General features: G+C 37.1%; 1 protein-coding gene across 2 annotated transcripts in view; it reads right to left on the minus strand.

Moving 5' to 3' along the window:
- Window positions 1–22,733, minus strand: part of LOC150094205 (SAM and SH3 domain-containing protein 1-like) — a 476,307-nt gene that overhangs the window by 155,806 nt on the left and 297,768 nt on the right. For both annotated transcript variants that reach the window (XM_090412130.1, XM_090412129.1), the window contains exon 5: window positions 2,233–2,288. In XM_090412130.1, coding sequence (XP_090268256.1) covers window positions 2,233–2,288 — 56 coding nt within the window. The remainder of the gene's footprint in view (window positions 1–2,232; window positions 2,289–22,733) is intronic.

A 22,733-nucleotide genomic window follows, 5' to 3' on the forward strand; every position in this document is an offset into this window, starting at 1 on the left:
ATGAGGACTTAAAAATGAAACTTTTGTTGATTAATTAACGGACTGTTTCTTCCACATTTTCTAAAATTTTCCTCAACTTTAGGGTCGTTAAAGTCTGCTCTAAATGAGATAATTTCTGTGATAAATTACCGACTGGATAAAATTGCCACCAGCTCTCAAATTCCGCCAGCTCTTTATGATTAATCGTTAATTCAATATTCTGAACATATCCATCTATCTATCCTCTCCTTTAAAACACGATTTGAACGATTATTCCAATTTTAAAGGCATCTGGGATGTTATCTTTACTTAATGTTAAATAATTTGCATAAGTAAACGACTCTTCGCTCCATCGAGTATTTCCAGGGTTCAATTGGTACTTCATTGGGATGGATCTCCAGAGGCAGCGTATTTTCTTTCACCTTGGTTTATCGCTTTTGTGGCTTCTGTCGGCAGCATTTCTGGAGCTGTGGCAGTTCGTTCTTATTTGAATTGTCTTTTTTTAAGTGAATACCGCTTAGAGAAACACAGAAATTTTCTTTCGAGAATTTATCTCGAATGTCTTTGAGTTTTATTTTAATCGATCCTAACGTCCAATGACTTGCATGTTTGATTCGGTTTAAATTTCTCGAATTATGTTTACATTTGTATGCTTCAATACGTTGATTTTCTTTCTTTAAAGTTTTAAATTCTTTAAACATTGAAAATTTGATTTTATAGTTTTTGTGATGAATTTTTGAGATATGACTTAACTTGATGCGTTGTTTTCTACCAAAATTTAATTTCGACTCCTTGGCGCCTACCATTTCTCTAGCGGGAAATGAGCGCATCCCCAAACGTGGTCAATGTCGTCACATCAATATTTAATGCTCCACTCTGTCCTGCTAATGATTGATGATCAACTCGCGACACATTTCCATGTAACCCTTTGGGATACGTTGGCGAGGTCGTAGTCATTTGGATCGTTTATGGGAACAAGTATCTTGGCCGCCAATCTCACATAACGAAACGCCCACTTCGAAGGAAGTCTAAGGAGAGAAGGAAAAAAAAAAAAAAGAAAGAAAAAGAGTTAAATTTCTCGGAGTTGTGACTTTGGATTTTCCCTTCGGCTCTGGTAACCTAATTTTTCCTTAGAAATTCTCGTGATTTGTTGTTTTTCCCCAAAGATGACTGTTTATCATGGAATTCAATTCCTACGCAGTCCGTACCCATAGCAACCGCTAAATTAGACTAGGCAGCGAACTTTCCTATGGCTTATGTCCACTTCATAGAAATAGAAGTTATCTGACAGCTTCGGAAACAAACTTGACAGAAAAATCTTGGTAGCGTGTAAGGTCTTGCGTGTTTGTAAGTGCAGGGCTGGGATACATATATAAAGTACCTCAGAGCCATTATCTCCTAGTGGCTGTTTAAAAACGTCATTAAAAACAAGAAAATTCACGCGTTGAATGTGAAAATTACTTATTTTTCCCAATATGTCCCACGAAGGAAAATTAGTTTTTTACATGGACCCACAAGAAATGTCACTGGAATGGAAGAAATTTGTCCAAACAGTGACTAAACAATGCAGTGCAGTTACTGACACCATCATCTAATCAACTGCTAATTAAATCAAGCCACTCAAAGTGTCTCGTTTGTTTTTATGTCTTTTAAGAATTTGATATCGTGAAAGAAAAGGTTACAAGAAAGATTAATTCGCTTGTATGCATGTAATGGGCGACTTCGTTATCAATGCAAGCTGTAGCATTGACGTCTGACATTTGGGTCAGGGATTTTCAACAAAGTTCTATTCCCCCCTTCCTCTTCCTCCCAACCACACACACACACACACACACACTCCCGTGCACGGAGAAAAAGTGGGTTTATGAAATGTGTAACAGGTTAGGTATACTACTCAGGTGAGCAACACCTTCGTCAGAGCGATCTGGAGCAAGACATTCTCACGGTTCTTTATGCTGGCGCAAAGCAGCCCACTTATGATCTCTTCTAAAATGTCCAGTGAGATGAAGCTAGAATAAATCCACTGAAAATTCAATCAATTATCACCCAGCAATGAGCTCTGTCCACTAGACACGTAAAATTTGAATACAACCCAGTAAAAGTTCAAAAAATATAATTGTTCACATTGCACGCGATTCTTGGTATATTGCGATATTGTTCAGTGCTATGGACTCGATTAGAGGACTCTTACACATTTATAACGTATTACTGGATGAATATTAGAAGAAACAAGCAGACTAAATACTTACGTACCTCCAGAAGGAAAAGGACAAGGTTCGTAGAAATACCTGGACCTCGGACTAAGGCACCTAGAAGACACATCACACACATTTATTTGAATATCTACATTTTTAAAATAAACAGATGGTATGAATAATTTACGAGCTAAGCTCTATAGTTAGGAAACCAAATTAACAACAACTAAAACAACTTTCAGTGAAACAGGTTCTGACTGAGACAAGCACTAACTTCCTTTCGCTTATGCAATTAATACACGAGTAAACTGAATTTTTCAACCAAAGCAATGTTGATGTTTTCCCTGATGTGCGACCGACACTTCTGTACGGATAATCATCATCATACGTATCAAGGATTTAGGCCTAGCATGGCCTGTTCGGGCCTTAGAAGTCATCGTTGAATCGTTTAAGAGGACGTCCTGGTTTTCTTTTTCCTAATGGCTTGTGCTTTAAGGCTAGTTTTGGTAATCTTTCTGTTTTCATTCTTTGAACGTGTTCCATCCATTTATGTTTATATTTTTTAATTTTTTCTATTACTGGTTCTTGGTTTAATTCTTTCATAATATCCTCGTTTCTTTTGTGATCAAATAGAGTATACTTTGCAGTTTTTCTCATAAACTTCATTTCTGCTGTTATTAATCCTTGTTTGTCTTTTTGTTTTATTGTCCAGATTTCGCTTCCATACATTAAGACCGGTAAGGCTAATGTATTGTATACTTTTAGCCTGGTTTGTTTTTGAACTAGGTTTGGTTTAAATATAGAGTTAATTACACCGGTTATTTTTAAATATTTTGCAATTTTTACGTTTATATCTTTTTCATTTTCATATGTGATCATACATCCAAGGTAGTTAAATGAATTCACCTGTTCTAAGATCTTGTTATCTATGACTATTTTAGTTCTTGCTGGATCTTGTCCTTTAAAGGCCATAGTTTTTGATTTTTCCGTTGATATTATCATACCATAATCTTTGGATATCTGATTTAGATTTAAAATAGCATTCTGTAAGTTATCTTCAGAATTTGTAATTATTATTTGGTCGTCTGCAAAGAGGAGAGTGTTTAAGTTAACTGCAGGTGAAAGTTTAATTCCTTGATGTAAATTTTTACTCCATTTTATTATTATTTCATTTAAGTAGATATTAAAAAGAGTTGCTGAGAGGGGACATCCCTGTCGGGCCCCTTGGTTTATCTCTCTTGTATATGATAGCTCGTGATTTAATCTTATTTGTATTTGATTATTTTCATATATACTTGTGATAGCTTTTAGGATATTATTTGGTATTTGTCTTTCTTTTAATGTGTTAAATAATATGTTTCTTTTAACTTTGTCAAATGCTTTTTCAAAGTCAATAAATGCAATATGTGTTTCCAAATTATATTCTCTCCTTTTCTCTATTATTAATTTTAGGCAGAAGGCTGGGTCTATACATGATCGTCCTTTTCTAAATCCATTTTGTACCTCTAGAATAAAGTTTTCGGAATATTTCATTAGTTTGTTATTTAAGATTCTGCTATATAATTTGTAACAGGAATTTAGTATACTGATACCTCTATAGTTTTTAGGGTCATCTCTATTACCTTTCTTAAAGAATCACAATTGCTTTTTTCCATTCTATTGGGGGGGATACCAGTTGAGTAAATTTTATTTAAAAATAGTAAGAATCTTTTTTTGAATCTTGTTCCTGCGTATTTATATAGTTCTGAACCTAGCTTATCTTCTCCAGGTGATTTTCCGCTGTACGGATAATACGAATTTTTATTTCTCTCACCTTTATAGAGGGAAATGGGAAGGACGGGACTTTGTAGAGGCTGGAATTGTTCGCAAGCTGTTTTAATAGATACGATGCACTGCAATGAGAAGTATTGTGACTTCTTCCAGCGAATCACACTTACCTTATCATACTGATTTTTTCTTCTCTTTCATCACGCACTACTAATAACACAGGCTTTGGAAAGTTGAGTCGGAGGCGAAGTGAAAGGCCAGGCTAATCAAACTTTAAGAGTCCCGCTTGGGAAGCAAACCACTGACGGTAAATGATAATTCCGATAAATTCTCTTTCTTTCTCCCCCCCCCCATTCCTTTAGAAAATAATTGCTCTGGGCTTAGAATTCACTTCAGTTGCCGATTATTATTTATCATTATTGTATAATGTGAAATACGAAGCAAAACACTACATCAAATGAAGAAACCACAAGATAATTGAGATCGATGACACTAAGCCTATTTATTACCTGTTGACATTTGTTTATATGAATATTGGATAATAATCCCATTTATTTGTAGGGGGGGGGGGGATAGAGAAACAAGGAAGATGGTCAAGGTTTAAAATGTCTGTATTATTTTGGATTATCATATCCTATAATAATAAAACCATTTTCTTCAAACATTTGGGCGTTTTCAGATTAAAAACATAGCAATTTCAGAATGGTTTTTTTTTTGTCACAAATATTTGGTTTATGCTTAAAGAAATTTTTATTTTTTATTTAGAAATTTTACTCCTCACAGATGAAATTTGAACCGCCTCTCTTTACCACCTGCCGAGTGACAAAAGCAACCAAGGAGACGGCGACCACTTCGCTACAAGTATAATTTCCATTTCCTCCAGTAGATGGCGCCAGAATTACTACATGGCAATTTTATTCTACTATTGTAATAATATAAGTCGGAGCATGCCGAATCTTCTCAGCAGGGGGAGATACCACTTAGTCTTTTATGAAACAAATGGAATCGTAATAACTATAATAAAATATTTAAATAACACCCGATGTCCAGTTGCTTGATAATTAAAGAAATATGTCCAGGAAGTGTTATTTTGTCTTGTTCATATCTAAAACTCAAATAAAAGACTAACTTTTTTTGCAAGCTTTTTTTTTTTTTTCACGAGTCTATTACTGGCACAAATTACTTATAAGGCAGTTTCATTAAGAATTTGTTTCATTCAGAAGATGCTCGCTCGTCACTGGTTTCAAAAGTTACTTTTGAAGTACCTCACTTATCAAAATGGAAGGGAAAAGTCAGTTGACGTTTTTAAGAATTAAGAAGAAATAAAAATTATTATTTCAAATTTCTATAAAATTCTCCTCCCCCCCCCCAAAAAAAATCTTTCCTTTCCCATGGAACGACTTTTTTTCATCCGCTTTGTTGACGGCACCACCGACTGTATCAAATGAAACAGACCGTGTGCGTATCACAAATGATTATACCTAAAAAAATGGTAAATGCGCTCGGAAAATGCTCTCATTCAAATAACAGCGTGCATCGTTGTGAAAGAAAAACTGGAAAAATCCTTATTATAAGTGCTATATCAAAGTTAATCATGCAACGTTATTTATTCATACCTACATACGTAGATCGGGGAAGTTTCCTAGAAACGGTTTTTTTTTTTTTTTTTTTTGCATTAGGTCTGTAGGGAAAAAAAAAAAGAAAAATAATCAATACAGATTCGATTCTAGTAGTCCCCGACGGGAGCAACTTTTTCCTAGAATTTTTTTCCTTCCAGCCATTTACGGAACTAATCAATCTATCAATCTTTAGCGCAGGCAAGTACAGTATTGCTTTCAGAAAGTCGGTTTTTAATTATTTCACAACTCAACAAGATCGACTATAACGTGCGCGAGCGCGCGCGCGCGCGCGCGCACACACACACACACACACACACACACACACACACACACACACACACACACACACACACACACACACACACACACACACGTCCGCGCTGTTAGCCTAGTGGCTATGCGCTTCGCAACCATATGCCTGAGGAAAGGAGTGTCCTAGGTTCGATTCCCGTCGATGACGTGAGGAGCTTAAGGATCTTCCTCAGCCATAACCAAGTTAGCTGGTCTTTGGGGTAGACAGTAGGGTTTTTTTCCGCCAGTTTATCTGGGGTTTTTCATCCCGCAAACCGGCCGCGTGAACACACAGGCTACAGTCATAGGATATAGTACGACAAACAGGACAACAGAAAACCACTTTGCTCATAATCATCTCCCTCGTATGGTAGCATATAGCTTCCCCCCCCGGGCCGTATGGCAGAAGGGAATAGATAGGTAGCGCGCGCGCACACACACAAGCATATCGATACTAGTTAGGGATTAGGAGCATCGTTTCTTATTCAGAACGCTGTGAATCGCGGCGATGGTGAGAGGTTGAGCTCGGCTGCCTACCGATTTAAAAAAAGTAGGGATAAAAGAGTATCATCTAACTCTCTTCGGGGAATGAAAAGGTCGTTGGTTGTCTAGAATTACCGTTTGAAGCAACGAAAGCTTCAACTTTACCTTCCATAGGAGATGAGCTAACTCATCTTCAGTTGCATTCTACACGGGATTTGAACTCAGACTTTTCCACTCAAATAATTCATAAAAACTCAATTACGGGGGCTCGCAATGAAATCTCATTTCTTTATTACTGTTAAAAAAAAAAAAACATACTTTTAAAGATCTATTTACTTTTTCTTAGAAATCAATGTTACTATTGGGATGACAAACATTTGTGTATTACGAAAACAAATTGTATCCAGCTGAATAAAAAATAAAACATATCCGAAACACGATCAACTAGTTAGCCGTAATCTCCAATAATTACTATTCTGCAGATGACCTTTATTTTCATGAAAAATTCATTCTGATTTCGCCATCATATATTATAAAATCGCGGAGGATCAAAGTGTCATGCTTCTTTTCGTGGCATCTTATACTTGACGAATCGCCAACAAAGACATGTGGTGTTGCAAACCAGGCATTCCTCCAACTGTAATGTAATAAAAGTCGTATCAGCTGTAAGTCTAGCAAGTCGGAGGATTATTATGTTTTAAACAAAACGATTGCAATAAAGGGTTATTCTCGTGTATCAGGTCATCCACAAGTGACAATCAGGAAGCCAATACTTTTGAATCGCTCAAATATTTTAACACCAAATATGGAAGGATCAGAGAGGATTACTGAAAATAAAGTCGGAATCGAGACAACAGAAGTGGCTACAACATTTAATCTTCTGGAATACTGGACTAATTTTATTATTTTTTTTGGGGGGGGGGATGCTGGTCTTGAAATTCACGCTTGCTCTTGTTATCATTCAGGGAGTGAGAGGTGTGATTGAAGTCTGATTATTAGCGGAATAATGAATTATTGACCATTTAAAACTATGTACAGTATTTAGAAATTTATGTACATTTAATCATACAAATACAACATTTATTTTACAAATGATATTCTATCTTTTTCAATTTAGCTACTTGAATACAAATTCTACCCTACGGTTCTTCTTTATGAACTGGTCAATAACATCGTCATAAAAAGTCGGTTGTATCTTAATTTTCCCAAGCAACACGCACACTTGTAAAGGCTGACTGAAGCTCACTGGCTAGAGCTACGTCGACTGCGTATGACCTGTGTTTAAGCAACAGACTGAGACGACTTGAAATGGCTATGCGCGCGCATGAAATCACAGTGCTGTTGCGAGGACCCGTAAACTCCTACAACCGAGCAAGCCAAGATAGCTTTGACTAGACGAGCAAGCATCTGCCTTCGACACACAACGCAAAGCTCAATTATTGCCGCGCAAGCTTAAGACGTCTTCTGTCTACAAAAATAAAAGCCTAAATGGAATGCTTACAAATGCATGCATTTATTAACAAATAAATATTACTTCTTTCTCCATTAAGGAGCTTGCGCAGCAAGCACGGAGAATTCGCCCCTGTTATTTGGACTTCACTGAGGATGACAAATAATCTCGTAACCGGATAGAAATCATTCGATGCAATGGGATATGAAATACACCATATTCTTGAAACATTCCACTAGTATCCTACCCAAGGTGGATGGGATGAATTACTTTGGCTCAATGATTTGCTGAAGGCGATGTCCCTGCCAAGAACTTTCGTTCCACAATACCAAGTTCACTGGGACTGAAACCCACTGACTGAAGGGGCCAATTTCGTGTTCTTGTAAGTATTCCTTGAAAGTACGTGCGCTCTATGGCATGCTGCTCATGTTAGAAGTGTTGACAATTATGTTCAGGAAAGCAACGCTATCTAGTACTTGTTCTATTGGCATCAAAGGGCTTAAAACGTACCAGGAAAACATATCCATGACCATTCTCATCACTCCACTGCCATCACAAAAATTTTGTGACAATATAAGACTGCCTTAGTCCCGACCTTGTCCATCCGTCTATATAAAATAACAGAAAGTTAAAAGAATATCACTCCATGATCTTTGTCTTTTAGTGTTACTCGTACTTTAATCACAATACTTACAGCCACTCTCCCCCACTTTTTTTGTTAGGTGTTACACCCCATTCAGACAGTATTCTAAGCAAGTTCATACACATGCTCTTGCAGTCACTGCTTGTACTACGTAATGATTTACCGACGTCAGGCAAATATTTTGGATTTGACTTCGTCTACACCTATCTGATCTGCTATTTCTCTTGAGATAGTTTTGCCGATAGATGGTGCTACCATCTATCGGCAAAACCAGGTACGAAAATCATATTATTTATTTCGATTGGCTGCTATCATAATAGAAATCAGATTTCGTCAAATTGGAATTTCCTATTATCAATTAAGATCTTACAGCCACTCTCCCCCACTTTTTTTGTTAGGTGTTACACCCCATTCAGACAGTATTCTAAGCAAGTTCATACACATGCTCTTGCAGTCACTGCTTGTACTACGTAATGATTTACCGACGTCAGGCAAATATTTCCTATTATCAATTAAGATTTTAATTGTCCGTGGTGGATATATGACTACTCTTCATGAAATATAATGATTTATTACAGTTAACAGCAAATAAAATTATTTAATCATTTATTTCATCGTGCTTAATTTTATTTTTTTCTGTGACTTCATTTCTTCCACTTTCCCTTCTTAAATACACAAACCTACCAATTTTTATTTTTATAATTTATTTTGCTCGCTTTAAGAGTGAATATTGCAGTTACGAGTACAAAAACTAAACATCAATGCTTGGAGTTAAAAACAACGAACAGGAAGTTCCGATTATCACGCATAGAGGGCGACAACATCTAACCCAAGAGATCCAGTGGAAGGTTTTAAATTTAAAAGTACTGTACTTTTCTTTTCCTCTTTGATGCTTAGGTCACAGCACTTTAGAGAACATGCCCCTATAGCATACTTCTTAAACTAACACGGTGTGTTTGTAAACAGAGCACGATATTGACGCAAGATAAATTTTCGACAAAGTCGCTCGCTTCATCGAGTTATTTTCTTTTATAATATTAAAGATAAACTCTGGAGTGTTTGAAGTTCGGTACTTGGTGACTTAGATTTTCTCCGAAGATGTATTTCTAGAAGTCGATTTTAGAAGTTGGGATAAGGGCCATTCTACTGAAGAGATAAATTAAAATAACTGTTTTCTCTGTTATGACTAGCAATTTATTCTAAAATTTTATTCAAGATTATTATTATATCACGGCGAATTTTGTAGTATAATGTACATTTCGGATAATGTACATTTTTTTTTTGTTCGCGTTTTATTCACCTAAACGTAATTGATTTCAAAATAATTTATATATAAAATATCTTTGAATATCCAGCGTGCAGTATGTTTATAACATTTCAGTCTACAAAGCAGTAAAGTAGTTGCAGTTTATCCCTACAGATGGAAGCACTGATTTCATCCCACTTCCTTTTAATTGACGGAAATTCCCAATACTACTGAAACAAACCATTATCCACAAGTTATTATTTTATAAAAAATATTTAAAAAATGCGTATGATTATGTTAGAAAGATTAAAAATACCTACTAACATTAAAAATAAACCGTCAATAAAAATCAATTTTAAAATTATTAATTGCTAATAATTTTAAACATTACTGATATGGATGTAAGTGCTCATTAGTGCGTGCAAGCCATGGAAACCGGAAGTATGACGTCACATCGTTTTAGTCAATATATTATTATTATTATTATTATTATTCCTGATACCTCCAAGGAGTCCGAAGACTCATCGTGGGAGGACATCTACAATTCTCTCTACACCTAACCTCTACTACGAATCATCTCCATCAACGCCATCTACCGCCCACTTCCAACACCACCACAACTAGTAATTTTTGTCTGTAAATTGCGTGTGTTCTGATGGGCCGATTTGTATGTATGCGGGATGAAAAACCCGAGTTTCCGGGAGAAAAAACCCTGCTACCTCCATATGAGATCGGCTAACTCACCTTCGATTGAAATCGACCAGATAAAGATTCCTCCCGTCGCGACGAGAATCGAACTTAGGCCTATTCCAATCGAAGGGCGCAATGTACCGTCGTTCTTCCAATTGCGCTACGGAGGCGCTACAAACTAAACTATTTTACTGTATATACAGACTATAAGACTTTATAAAAACATGAGTACTACCAACCATACATTCGATTTCTATGGCCGACCTGGGAATTTTCGATATCAACTGGGATGCGAATTCATATAAACTCACATTTGATGCGAATTCATATAAACGGACTTTGTGAAATTGCAATAAACAAACATTTCAAATTTATATTGTTCGTTTTTTAGTACTTTTGAAACGCTTTCGTGAATCATGTTCTTAATAACAGGATATAAAGATCTTTCTTAAATAAATAAAATAATAAATATATATACATACACACGCATGGCTTCATTGCCTAAGTTTTTTCGGCCGTTAATTCTAAATAACAGCAGATAACATCTGTTCAAATGGTATGTATTATTATTTGGACGTCGGTTAGAACAGCGCTTCCCAAACTGTGACCGCGGCCCCTTAAGGGCCGTAGGTTTTGTTGAGGGAGCCGTGAAATAATGAAAACAAATTTAAAATGTTTTAAGACTAAGTAGATTTTTTATATTTTAAAAGAAACGTATTTAACTTTTATTATTTATTATTTCTTTTTTGTTATTTTTTATATTTTAATGGAAAAATTCACGCATTGGTGTTGGTTCACAAACTTTGCTTCCTGCGTATTTCGGCGCTTAATGAATATTAGTAAATATTGCTTATTCATATGTTTCATTTCAAAGCAATGGTTAATTGTATTTACTTCGAATGCTCTCCAGGGAAGCTCCAAATCTTCTTGTCCCTTTCATCACGCGTTCGTAATCAGGGACTGTTGATATTGACTTTATATCCATATCAAAACTCGTTTTATATTATCACTGTCATCCGAGCTAGTTTTCCGTTACCAATAAAAGTTTCGCATATACTTCACACATGAAAAAAAGCTTAAACAAGTTCATGTGGGGAGATAGTAACTCGCTTGCAGTGGTAAACAACACCCTCCCTAACAGCCACTATACTGCAGAGGCAATAAAAACAAGTACTTTTATTATGCCAGTGAATAAGGTATGAGGAGTCTGTGTAATATATTTCTCAACAAATAGTGCAATTAGAGACAACTGGGATAAAAACACACTAATTAATGAATCACATGTCCCCTCATACAGAAACTATGCTGTATAGACTGAAACAAAACCATATGTTGCATGGGCATACACAGTATCTAACTAAAAACTATTGTTATTAATTAGATGTGTGTGAGTTCGATTTCCCAAGGCAGCAATAAAATTCAACCGAACGTGTTAAAATTCGTAAAAGTGTTAAAACTAAGTAATATATATATAATGAATGTTATGGCAGTTTCACATATGGAATTCGGTTGAAGAGAGTTAGCATTTCAACTCAATTGTCAGCTGTGCTTTTATCCTTCGGTTGCGCGATGTTTTGTTAATACCGCACCAATCATATGCACGTTTTAATTTAATAACCTGCCTTTGCTGCCTGTTTCGCGTTAGGCTTAATTACCGTAAAGGGAGAAAAGTCACAAAAGAGAAAAATGTTCCTGGTCCGGGGATTCCCTTATTCAGGTAATATTCACTAATTTCATGTTATCAGTGTGTGGTGTGCAGTATCGGTAAGTGGTGATATTATTTGATCTATTCTACGTTAAAAAATTTAACCCTGAGATGAATAAGTGGCTGATAAAAAATAAAAAAAAATCCCTCGAACAATCAGAAGAAGCAGAAACAGACTCAAAAAAAAGGACAGTATTTCATATTTTACCAGAACAGCCCGCATCGTCTTTAGAACCAAACGGTAAGAGGCAAAAAATGTAACATTTGTATTTGATTTTTGCAATATTCGCTGTGTATGTTTTGTATTGAATAAAAATACAATAAATATTATAATAATATATCTCTCTATTACGATTTTTTTTCGAGGGGGGGGCCGTGAAATATTTTAATTTTTGCAAAGGGGGCCCTGACATCCAGAAGTTTGGGAAGCACTGGGTTAGAAGATCCACTCCCCATTAAAACAGTTTAGAAAACGCTTCCTTACACCGAAGCAATTTCCGATTTATGATCTCTTATTAACAATGTGTCATTTCTCTTATTAATATTGTTCCCCTCGATATATATAGATGTTAGCTAACCACTGAACAGAATTCTAACGCTTTAAACAATCGTTCCAAGGCCTTCTCTGTGCGCAAATACGTGTTCAGGCTTCATCGCGTACTCGAATTCAAGACCCACAAACGAACTTCTCTCTACCGCCTCTCCCAAATGAACCGGATTCGATATTCGCACGAGATATGAATTAACTAATGACATACGTGACAGTTCCATCTAATTGTTATTCCCGTTGTATCCGAGTCTGTGCCACTGCTTCAGAAAGACGTTTTGGTAACAATCGATGCCACTTTGTTATGCAGCAGCCTGCCTACCTGATAGGTCCCAACACGTGTCTCGCGAGGAAACAGATGGTGCACACTGACAGCTGTGTTATTTCGGGATCCCTGAACGTGACCTCGCTGCGATGTGTTTGGTCGTTTTCATCACTAGAACAAAATATTTAGCGCCTTCTACGTACTAAAGGGTAAATAAAACCCATTCTCGCCTCCCTCTCTCTCTCTCTCTCTGTATTTACAATTTCTTCTCTTCTGTGTCTTTCCTATTCTTGCTCTCCTGTAGGCTAGGAAAAGAAAGCAGAGAGCCTTCCCCTCTTTCACTTCATGGAATGCTTAAAGTGGTTTTCGTCCCTTTTAAGGGACTTAAAATTCGGTTTTTACTTCAGCAAAAGCTTGCAGAGGAAATGTTTTTAGAAATATTCTTCACATCCTGGGTGGTATTTGAATCGTCTAACACACACTGTTCGCTACGGAGGAGCTTTGTTTTTATCCTCATTTTAAAGGGTAAATACAAATTCAACCAACCAATCAAGTATACATCATTTTCCTCTTCCTTTTATTTGGTCGTCTTGCTAACAGGATTGTAATTCCATGCTTAAAAATTTCTTCGGCTTTGCAAACAAACTCCTTTCGCCTATTCAAAACTTTCAAGAGGTGATGATGATTCTGGAATAGATAATGATGTAAAGAAGCCAGATCTGGCGAATAACATGACCATGGAGTTATTTTTCTAGCATTTGATCTATTATTGACATTACTTTTCAACTCCAGAAGAGGTCGATTCAAAAATGACTCCAGAACTTCACAAAAAAGAATGCAATGAGCAGATTTAGACGATCTCTCGAATGGTCTTCTGGTGACAGCAAATGAGAATCACCCACTGAGTTTTGACCCAGACATTGTAAGCGAAGAACAGTGGAATGTGTCTCAAATTCCTTGTAAACAACGTCTGAATATCACAGCAACTCACTTCAAGTGTGGCTCAGGTTATCACCGAACAGACCCGAAACAGTCGGAACAAAGCGTTTTATCGACTAAGCTGCAATCATCACAAATGACCTTCCATTCCCAAAGGGAGGGAATGCTGTTCATCGCAATTAGCGCTTCCGAGTCATAAGCATTTGAATACTTTGGTGGCTACAGTCGAGTTATTTCCTTTCTTCAATAAAGTAATAAAAAAAATCAGCTAACGCCTTTTTATTCCCGCATATAGGGAGCAGGCGAGGCCGTTTTAGCCCTATCTAACTTTTGGAGACTGAGTGGGGCAGTTCAATCTCCGCTGGTACCCAATCAGAGATAGCTTGCCCAAGGCTATCACTAATTAAGCGGCAGGCAGTGAAGAAAGACGGCTCAACAAGTGCCGCCATCTCGTGGTCTCTAACCCTAACACAATATATTTTTAATGTCTGAAATAATGTGGGTTCTATGGTCGATTTTCTTAAGTTTCTGGGAGAAAAAACCCGATTGCCCGTGCCAGAGTTCGACTAACTCGGGAACCGGTCAAATAAAAGGCTTGGAAAAATTTCCTCTAATCGCCGATTAAACTCGAAAGCAAGTCTTCCTTCGTGCAATCAAGCGCTGTGGTGTGCAAACGCCACATCCGCTGAGCTACATAGGCTCCTTTTCAATAAAGTATCATTGCCTAATTTATTTTATTTTATTATTATTTTTTACATATACCTTTGTTTTCGAAAATCTAGGACATGAGCAAAGAACCGACAGCTCCGAAGATGCCGAAATGCGAAAAATAAATGAATAAAAAATAATGTTCATAATGATGAAACGGTTATTTTTGACCCACAAGAACTATAGGAAAGATTGACTTCTATTTGGGTTTATAGGTCACAGTTATTTCAAACTAAGTTATACTAACTAGTTTCGCCAACTATAGCTGTTGGCTTCGTCAGGGTAAAAGATATATAGATGTAAGAGACGCTAAAACTGTAAATGAACCGAATATAATTGCATTTTTACAAAAAAAAAAAAAAAGAACGCGTACATCACACGCATAGATCGTGTATGATCTCACTTGTTATGTAGGGACGTTCTATAATTTGAAGCAAAATTAAATTCTGGCAAGTTGAAAAATCTAATGAGGGTCTTCACAGATCTCAGGCAGAATTAATCCTTGGTTTCTATTTAGGTTTTGTTTTGAACGAATAACTGTTGTGGCTTCTTTTATCATTCGGGAGCGGAAATCCTCCTCTAAGTAGGGCATGAAGCTTTTGTTCCATTCTATGGTATGGTTTGTCCTAGAGAAATGAAAGGCTAACCTCGATTTATCTTCTCTGTTATTGTTTACGTCTCCTATGTGTTGTTCCTTTTTCCTGATTTCAAAACTTCCAGAAGTCTGGCCAATATAGTTCAAGCCGAACGAGCAGGGGATGTTGTAGACTCCGGCATATTTATAAAAAGGATGACCGTCTTTTGGAGATCTTAGAATTGGCGGATGGTCTTTGAAGGTTTAAAAGCCACTCGTATTCCAATCTTTAAACTTGCCAGAATTAAATTTTGCTACAAATTATAGACCGTTCCTACATAACAACAAGTGAGATCATACACGATCTATGCGTGTGATGTACGCGTTCTTCTTTTTTTTTTTTTTGAAAAATTGCAATCGTATTCGGTTCATTTACAGTTTTAGGGTTTAAGTGGTCTTACTTCTTTTATCTTTTAATCTTATATCTTTTACCCTGACGAAGTCAACAGCTATAGTTGGCGAAACTAGTTGGCATAACTTAGTTTGAAATAAATCTGACCTATAAACCCACACAGAAGTCAATCGTTCCTAAAAAAAAATAATGTTACAAGCATTATATTATTTTCAAATGCTGATACAATTAAAATGCTCTTAAATACATTCAAATTTGAATAAATTTGCCGACGAGACCAAAATAAAATCGCACTGATGAATAACGTTTGGCCAGTAGATAACTAAATAGTTCTTTCATTTAACGCTAGATGGCAGAACAGGTTAAAAATCCCAATATCATACGAAGTACACAAAAACTTATTTATCTCAAGTAACAGACAATAGCGAGGAAAATGCATCAACAAATATGAACAGTGCTTGTAATCTCAGAGTTTCCGACATTCTTTTTCTCTGAGCATTCTTAATGGACGGGAACTTCAAAAAAAAAAAAAAAAAGAATGCTGTATGAAATGTTTAGTTTTAAGCAGGAACAAAAAAAAAAAAAAAAAAAAAAAAAATCTTTTCGCGTATGATAAATGGGACTGTCGATAAGCACGAGGCACACACGCCGTCATAAAGGCGTCATGCATATCTTAAAGCAGATTTTTTAACGGGCAGAAAAGGAAGAGTTTTATGATCCAGGTAGGAGTATCTCGGCCGAGTCTTCATAATGCGAAAAAGACTTTTAGTAGCGTTTCCAGACGCAGGTAGGAAGAGAGCAGGGGGGGGGGGGGCGTCGAATGAAATCTCAAGGAAGCATCGAAGCTCGTTACCATGACAATAGCCCACGACTATTAATAATGATCAGGTTCCAGCGCATCGAGTCCTAGCGCCAAATACTTGTTGGGGCTAAGTGAATTCTGCGCTTAAGTTTATTCCAATCTGGTTTTGGATTACGATTAGGCAACTGGGAATAAAAGGGAGCTTACCGCATGGTGGGTCAGATCGCTGATAAAATATGAATTCACTTAAACGTAATCAAATTCGTGAAGGCTCACACACGAGGTAGTTACCTTACTCCAGGATTCTTTCAATAGAGTAAAGACGCAGCATGAAATCGCTTCTTTCTTTGACCACACAAAGCATGAGAATAAAAAAGGAAACTCGGTTTACGGACCCAAACGTTAGATCTCAGTGTGGCGGGAATGGTTACGAAAGTATTTAGACGTTAGATGATTTTTATCTTTCGGAGTGATAACGTCAACACTAGCACCTTATTTTCTGGTGGTCTGAAGTGGCATGAAAAATATCATTAATTCTAGGGGAAAAAAAAAAATTCTAGTTTATATAATTTTTCTCCACCTACAATATTAAAGTACACTCATAGTTGCGTGTTCTACACTGTTGTCTATTAAGAATATTTAAAAATAAATATTTAAATAAAAATAATTTACAAATGTTACATTTTTGTAAATTATTTTTATAACTTTATAATTTACAAGAAAACCAAAATATCCCCTAATTGTTTTGAGCGGTGTACTATGTTTCTAATCATGAAAAATTTCCAACCACTTTTCATTGTAGTGATGGTTTATAATGGCGTTATTCAACAGGGTAGCTCAAACAGTCACGTGACTCGACTGCTTGAGCAATGGAAAACTACATGGACCATCATTTTACACAGATGGAAAGGCTAGGTATAGAAGCAATCTAAATGAAACAGCATTTATGCACTGACAATACAGCAAATACACTGAAAGAGATGGAATCATAGGGTAAGAGTACATTCGCATGGATGGCTTGGATTTGATTATCTGTGAAATACGTTTCCAATTACTCCCCTGAAGATGGAGCGAGCAGTCAGTTATCTTTTTATATCAATGATATGCAAAGTACCATTGGGAGAGATTGCTTTTATTCATTTGAAAACAATTTTCTGTGTCCTTCTACTACTCTAATCTACTTTACGTCTTATCTTTGTAAGACAAATCATTAATTAATTGTTCAGGGCAGGTTTTTTCTAGACAGCTTATTTGCACACAAGATTTAGTTTTGGACAGGGTTTTTTTTTTTGGGGGGGGGGGGAACTGTTCCAAAAGCCTTTTGAAGTAAATTTCGATTCGAATTGTGTGCAGCATTCAACCAGAATGGAAGTTGGCTGGCTGCCGTTTTAATGAAGTCGTTCCTTGTTGGAAATAAAAATGTTTACCAGACGACCGCAAGGATGCGTTAACACGGCTTTTTGGCATTACGTGACCCCAAGGATTAATCGTGCTTTCCGTCTTCAGGTCAAACGAAACCTAATTATCCCACGTGACGTTTTTTTTTTTTTTTCTTTCTTTCTTTTCTCCACGCCCCTCCGCCTGCGATTACAAAACAGGAAACGATATTTTTAGATTTTCACTCAAACCCCCGGTTATACGATCGGGAAATTCTTTAGTCCCTCCCCCATCCCCTGTCTCCTTCTCTCGGCAACACCAGTCTCGTGCTGACCGACATTAATATTCACAGCGAGACGACCGGGGTAATATTAAGGTACACAGTGGCTCCTAGCCACACCCTCTCACAGGACGCCGCTAAAAATTCCTGTAGCCCCCTTTTCGTGTTCAAATTTCCCGACAGAAGAGATAAAAATCTGCACTTAATTAGCGTTAAAGCTAACGTCTCGCTCGTGGCTCGGAAACCCCTAACGCTGGAGGAGAATTAGGGTGAACGAAGACCGAGCAATTCTTGGCTGCTTTTCAAGTAACGAAGGCAACATTGCGTCGTCGGGTTGTTACGGCGAATTCACACAACGCTTCGAACACGGGAGAGTGAGCGGACTGTAAATAACACGCACGAATCAATGGGGATATTGAGCCACTTCGTCACCACGTAATGGTGCCCGGTGTTTTGGAGCTTGCTCGACAGATGGCGTCCAATTGGATGCTTTTAACCGCAGTCAGGTTGACGCTGCTGCTAACTTCGGTCGACGGCTGAGCGATTGCATTCCAAACGCAGTTATTTCGGCTGAGACAGCCAATGAAGTAGAACTGTAATGATTGAGACCGTCTTGCTTGCCACAGTTCTGATTTCATATGGTTTATTTGTTATTTGGGTTTTTACTTCATTCATTCCTTCCAGTTCACTCCGACCACTAACACTATATACTCGAGAAAGAACGCATTCTTCTTAAACTTGCATATTAAGCCATGTGATGTCAGCGAGCGTGTCAAACCGCTCGCGAAGATCGGAATGGTGGCGACGGATCAAACCGTTTTCTAAAGGAAATTCAAGCCTTTGTTTGGAATCAATTCTTTATTCCTTCCCCATAATCTTCCAAAGAATAAGAATACTTCCCTTTCTATTAATTATTTCTAGAATAATAATTCCTTAATATTAAGTCCTTTATAATAATTGATTTTATGTTTATCACTTACATTTTTTAAAAATGTAAGTGAAAAATACCTTCATCCATTACATTTTTAGTTTTAAACACTTTTCGTAGGATGTTTTTTCTTTTGATCTGATTTTCAACTAGGTCGGTATTCCTGGGTTCGAATCCACTCTAACGTTTAGTACATTTATTAGCGTTTCGGGTGGTAATTTTGGGATAATTCTATATCAAAATAAGACTTGGTAACCAAACGTTATCCTTCCTGTCTAGCTTATCATAACATTTTGATTTTATTTAAACCACCTAAATGCTGTTTTATCTGCGAGGCAAGTTTTTTTTATTTTTTTTGACAAATACCTTAAGTTATTATGGCTCTTATCACCAAGGAATGCATACATTGTATATATATATACACACACTGCTAGACGGCCAATCAGATGGTAGATGGCAACATATGGGCGGAAACATTCGCCTCTAACCATTGATGTGGAGTCCTGGTCTCTTGTACAGGGGCTGAGTCCTGTTTGGAAGGTCTACTGCCTACTGTGAAACAAGGTGTTGTTCAGGAGCCGTACCAGAAGTTCCGGAACGGTGTCTTGTTACGCTTTGGCAAAGGTTTTGACCCCTTTCTAGCAGAAATGCAACTTGGATACCCCTGGTACGGACCCCCCCCACACACACACACCAAACCATCACTGATGCGAGGTGATGTCCTCTCTGGGTGCTTTGCGACCATCCGGATTATACACCCGATCGTTTGGACGTTAAACAACTCTTCGATGTTGAAAATTTTCTCGTCTAACGTCGGAGAGGTGCCTTTGATTTTATCGCCCTCTGCCGGATAAGTTAGGGTGTTAGGAAGCATCCAGTAGAACGATGATAGGGTCTCACCCGTAGGTCAATCAGTTAGTACATGTGACATCGTTTTCTGCGAAACGTTAATCTCTCGCGACATCACTTTTGGCGTTCTCACAAGCTTACGCAGGAGGCGTGTGTTCACAGCCCACACAAGTTGCTGCGTCCTAACTCAGCCTGGTCGCCTGTTCTTTGGTGGTGAGATATGTCTTGTGTATCGTTTATAACGGTTAATAGCCCGATACACAAACATCCTACTGATCCCAAGTGTTTTCAGCCTGAAAACACTTAGGATCAGTAGGAATGTTTGCAGGCGAATATTGGCTGCGCATGGGTGCCACTAACGGAACCGGGCTCGCACTATTCTGTGGACAGCGCGGTGGTGTGCGGAAGTTGTAACAGTGTTTATGGCAAGGCTGTGTAGTAATAGATAGAACTAAATCGAATCTTCGATGACCTTATGCTACCTAATTTTTCTTTTTCATTACGAAACTTCCACAGATATAACAAAATGTATCTAGGCTAGTTACGCAAAGCATTGATGAAGTAATACAAAAGAGAAACGTAAATATACAAAATAAAGAAAATGAACTCACAACGGAAAACTTTATTCAGACTTACACGTCCAATAGATGGTCCTCTCCCCCTTATATCTATCCTCTCAGTATTTATTTTGTTTTTACTTGTTTAGTTCTAGAATCGTCTATCGCAAAATACTCTTCTACATACTTCCATAATAAAAATAAATACAATATCGCTAACAATTTTATTCGAATATATACTCATATTATATGAGTTGATGATGTTCTGAGAAGGATCTAATTAATCTAGACGCAAGTAGAATCAAGCCTATACGAGGCAGGGTCTAGGAAGTTCTGATAAACACCTGGAGCAAAAATGATATTAAAGCAACCCCATACGAGGATATAAGAACATAAGTTACTATCATAACTCTGCTACTGGTAATTTCTTATCATAGCTTAAGGAACTGTAGAAGTTTAGTTAGACTACGATTACAGGCCTTGCAATACGTGATCATGGATTCCACTCATATATAAATAGATTATCGATTGAGTCAATAAAAGCAAATCTGTTTACAGATGAACAACTATATGTTACGATACTACTGCAAAATACTCCAAGCTCCACACGCTGTCTGTGAATCATTGTAACTTATTAGCATGAACATTCTTGTTATCCAGTCACTAATTATTCAGTTACTGAAACTATTCAATTATGGCTAATATTAAATTTGTCTCCTTAAGCTATACATTGGTAAGGAGAGGGAAAAATCAACACGGATAAAACTTCATACTGGAAAATTTGCTAGAAGCATATATCTAGGAATCGTTTAAATGGATTAACATTTCAATCGTGTTCTTCGACATATCTATGTCAGATCATACACCCTCTGTCCAAAAAGAAACCGAACTTTTAGAAAATAGAAGAAAGTAGTGGCGACACCTGTTGTATCTTTTTTGTTGTTGTCGAAAGCGGCAACCTTCATTAGTGTTGCGCCAACTGTTTATGACATTTGTTTCATTAGAAGTCGAGTTATAATGCCAAGAGTGACGGTGGTTTTGACGAACGGTCGGAAAATCGGTTTCAAACAGAGAGCTGCGATTGACTTTTGTGTTAAACTTGGTAAAAGTTTTACCGAAACGCATCAAATGCTTCAAAAAGCATACGGTGATGAATGCTTATCCCGTACTCAAGTTTACGAGTGGTTGAAGCGATTTCAAAGTAGTCGTGAGACGCTTGAGGACGACGAAAAGCCGGGCCGTCCAAAAACTGGACTGAGCGAAGTCAAAAGTAAAGACAATGCTGCTTTGTTTCTACGATTCCAAGGGCATTATCCACAAAGAATTTATTCCGCCTGTTCAATAGTGATTGATAGCGAGAATTCGTCGAGTACGGCATGAATATCGTGATGCAGTCAGCTGGTCACTTTTGCACGATAATGCACCATCTCATCGTTCGAACATTGTCAGACGGTTTTTGAGCAAAAAACCAAGTATGTGTGTTGGATCACTCGCCGTATTCACCTGATTTAGCACCCTGTGACTTCTTTCTCTCCTCCCCCCCCCCCGACTTCATTTGCCGATGAAAGGAAAGCGATACGACACCACTGAAAATGTTCAAGCGGCAGTAACCACGACCCTCAACAGTATCTCAAATCCCAAAAACCGATATAACAAAAAAAAAAAACTCATTTAACGAATTAATTGACTATGTCAAACGCTGTATCGAAGCTGAGGGAGAGTATATCGATTGAAATAAATGATTACAATAATTATAATTGGCCTGTGTTTTATTTTCTATCAAACGTTCGGTTTCTTTTTGGACAGAGGGTGTATGCGCACAGTCCATATATAAAACAAGATTTCTAATTGATAGGCCAAAATCTATTTTAATAAGCACGTAATGATTTTTAAAGAAGTACTGAATTGAATGAAAATCGGTCGAGTGGCTGGAGATGGAAGATAATCCAGAACTTCCAGTTTACAACTCTGTATGTGTGTGTGTGAGAGAGAGAGAGAGAGAGAGAGTGAGTGTGTGTGTATTTATCTAACCTAACTTAATTCACGTAAAACATTTCGTAATGCAGCCTTGAATTAAACATTTAAGAGCGTCGTCGCAGTGAAATAAAAACAATCTTTAGGAACCTGCATTCTTTTAAGCACTGCAAATTGATTATATTTCTAATTTATGCTCAAGTGTTTAGCATAAATTCCACGTAACGCAGTTAAAATCTGGAACGTACAGTTTTATTTAAAAGCTGCACTCAAAACAAGCGATTACTATTATTTACTTGCGAAATTTTAATTTTATTTATTTATTTCTGTCGGGGTTTTGTTTGTTTTAAGCAAAAACTACTAATTCCACATTGACTAGGTGACACGTAATCGGAGAAACTTGATTTTTTTTTCCCCTCTCAGAATTGAGACTGAAATTTATTTTAAGATTAG

Source organism: Typopeltis vanoorti, chromosome 22 (genome assembly GCF_054136105.1).
Source record: "Typopeltis vanoorti isolate ZY-2024b chromosome 22, IOZ_Tvanoo_1.0, whole genome shotgun sequence".
Taxonomy (NCBI): domain Eukaryota; kingdom Metazoa; phylum Arthropoda; class Arachnida; order Uropygi; family Thelyphonidae; genus Typopeltis; species Typopeltis vanoorti.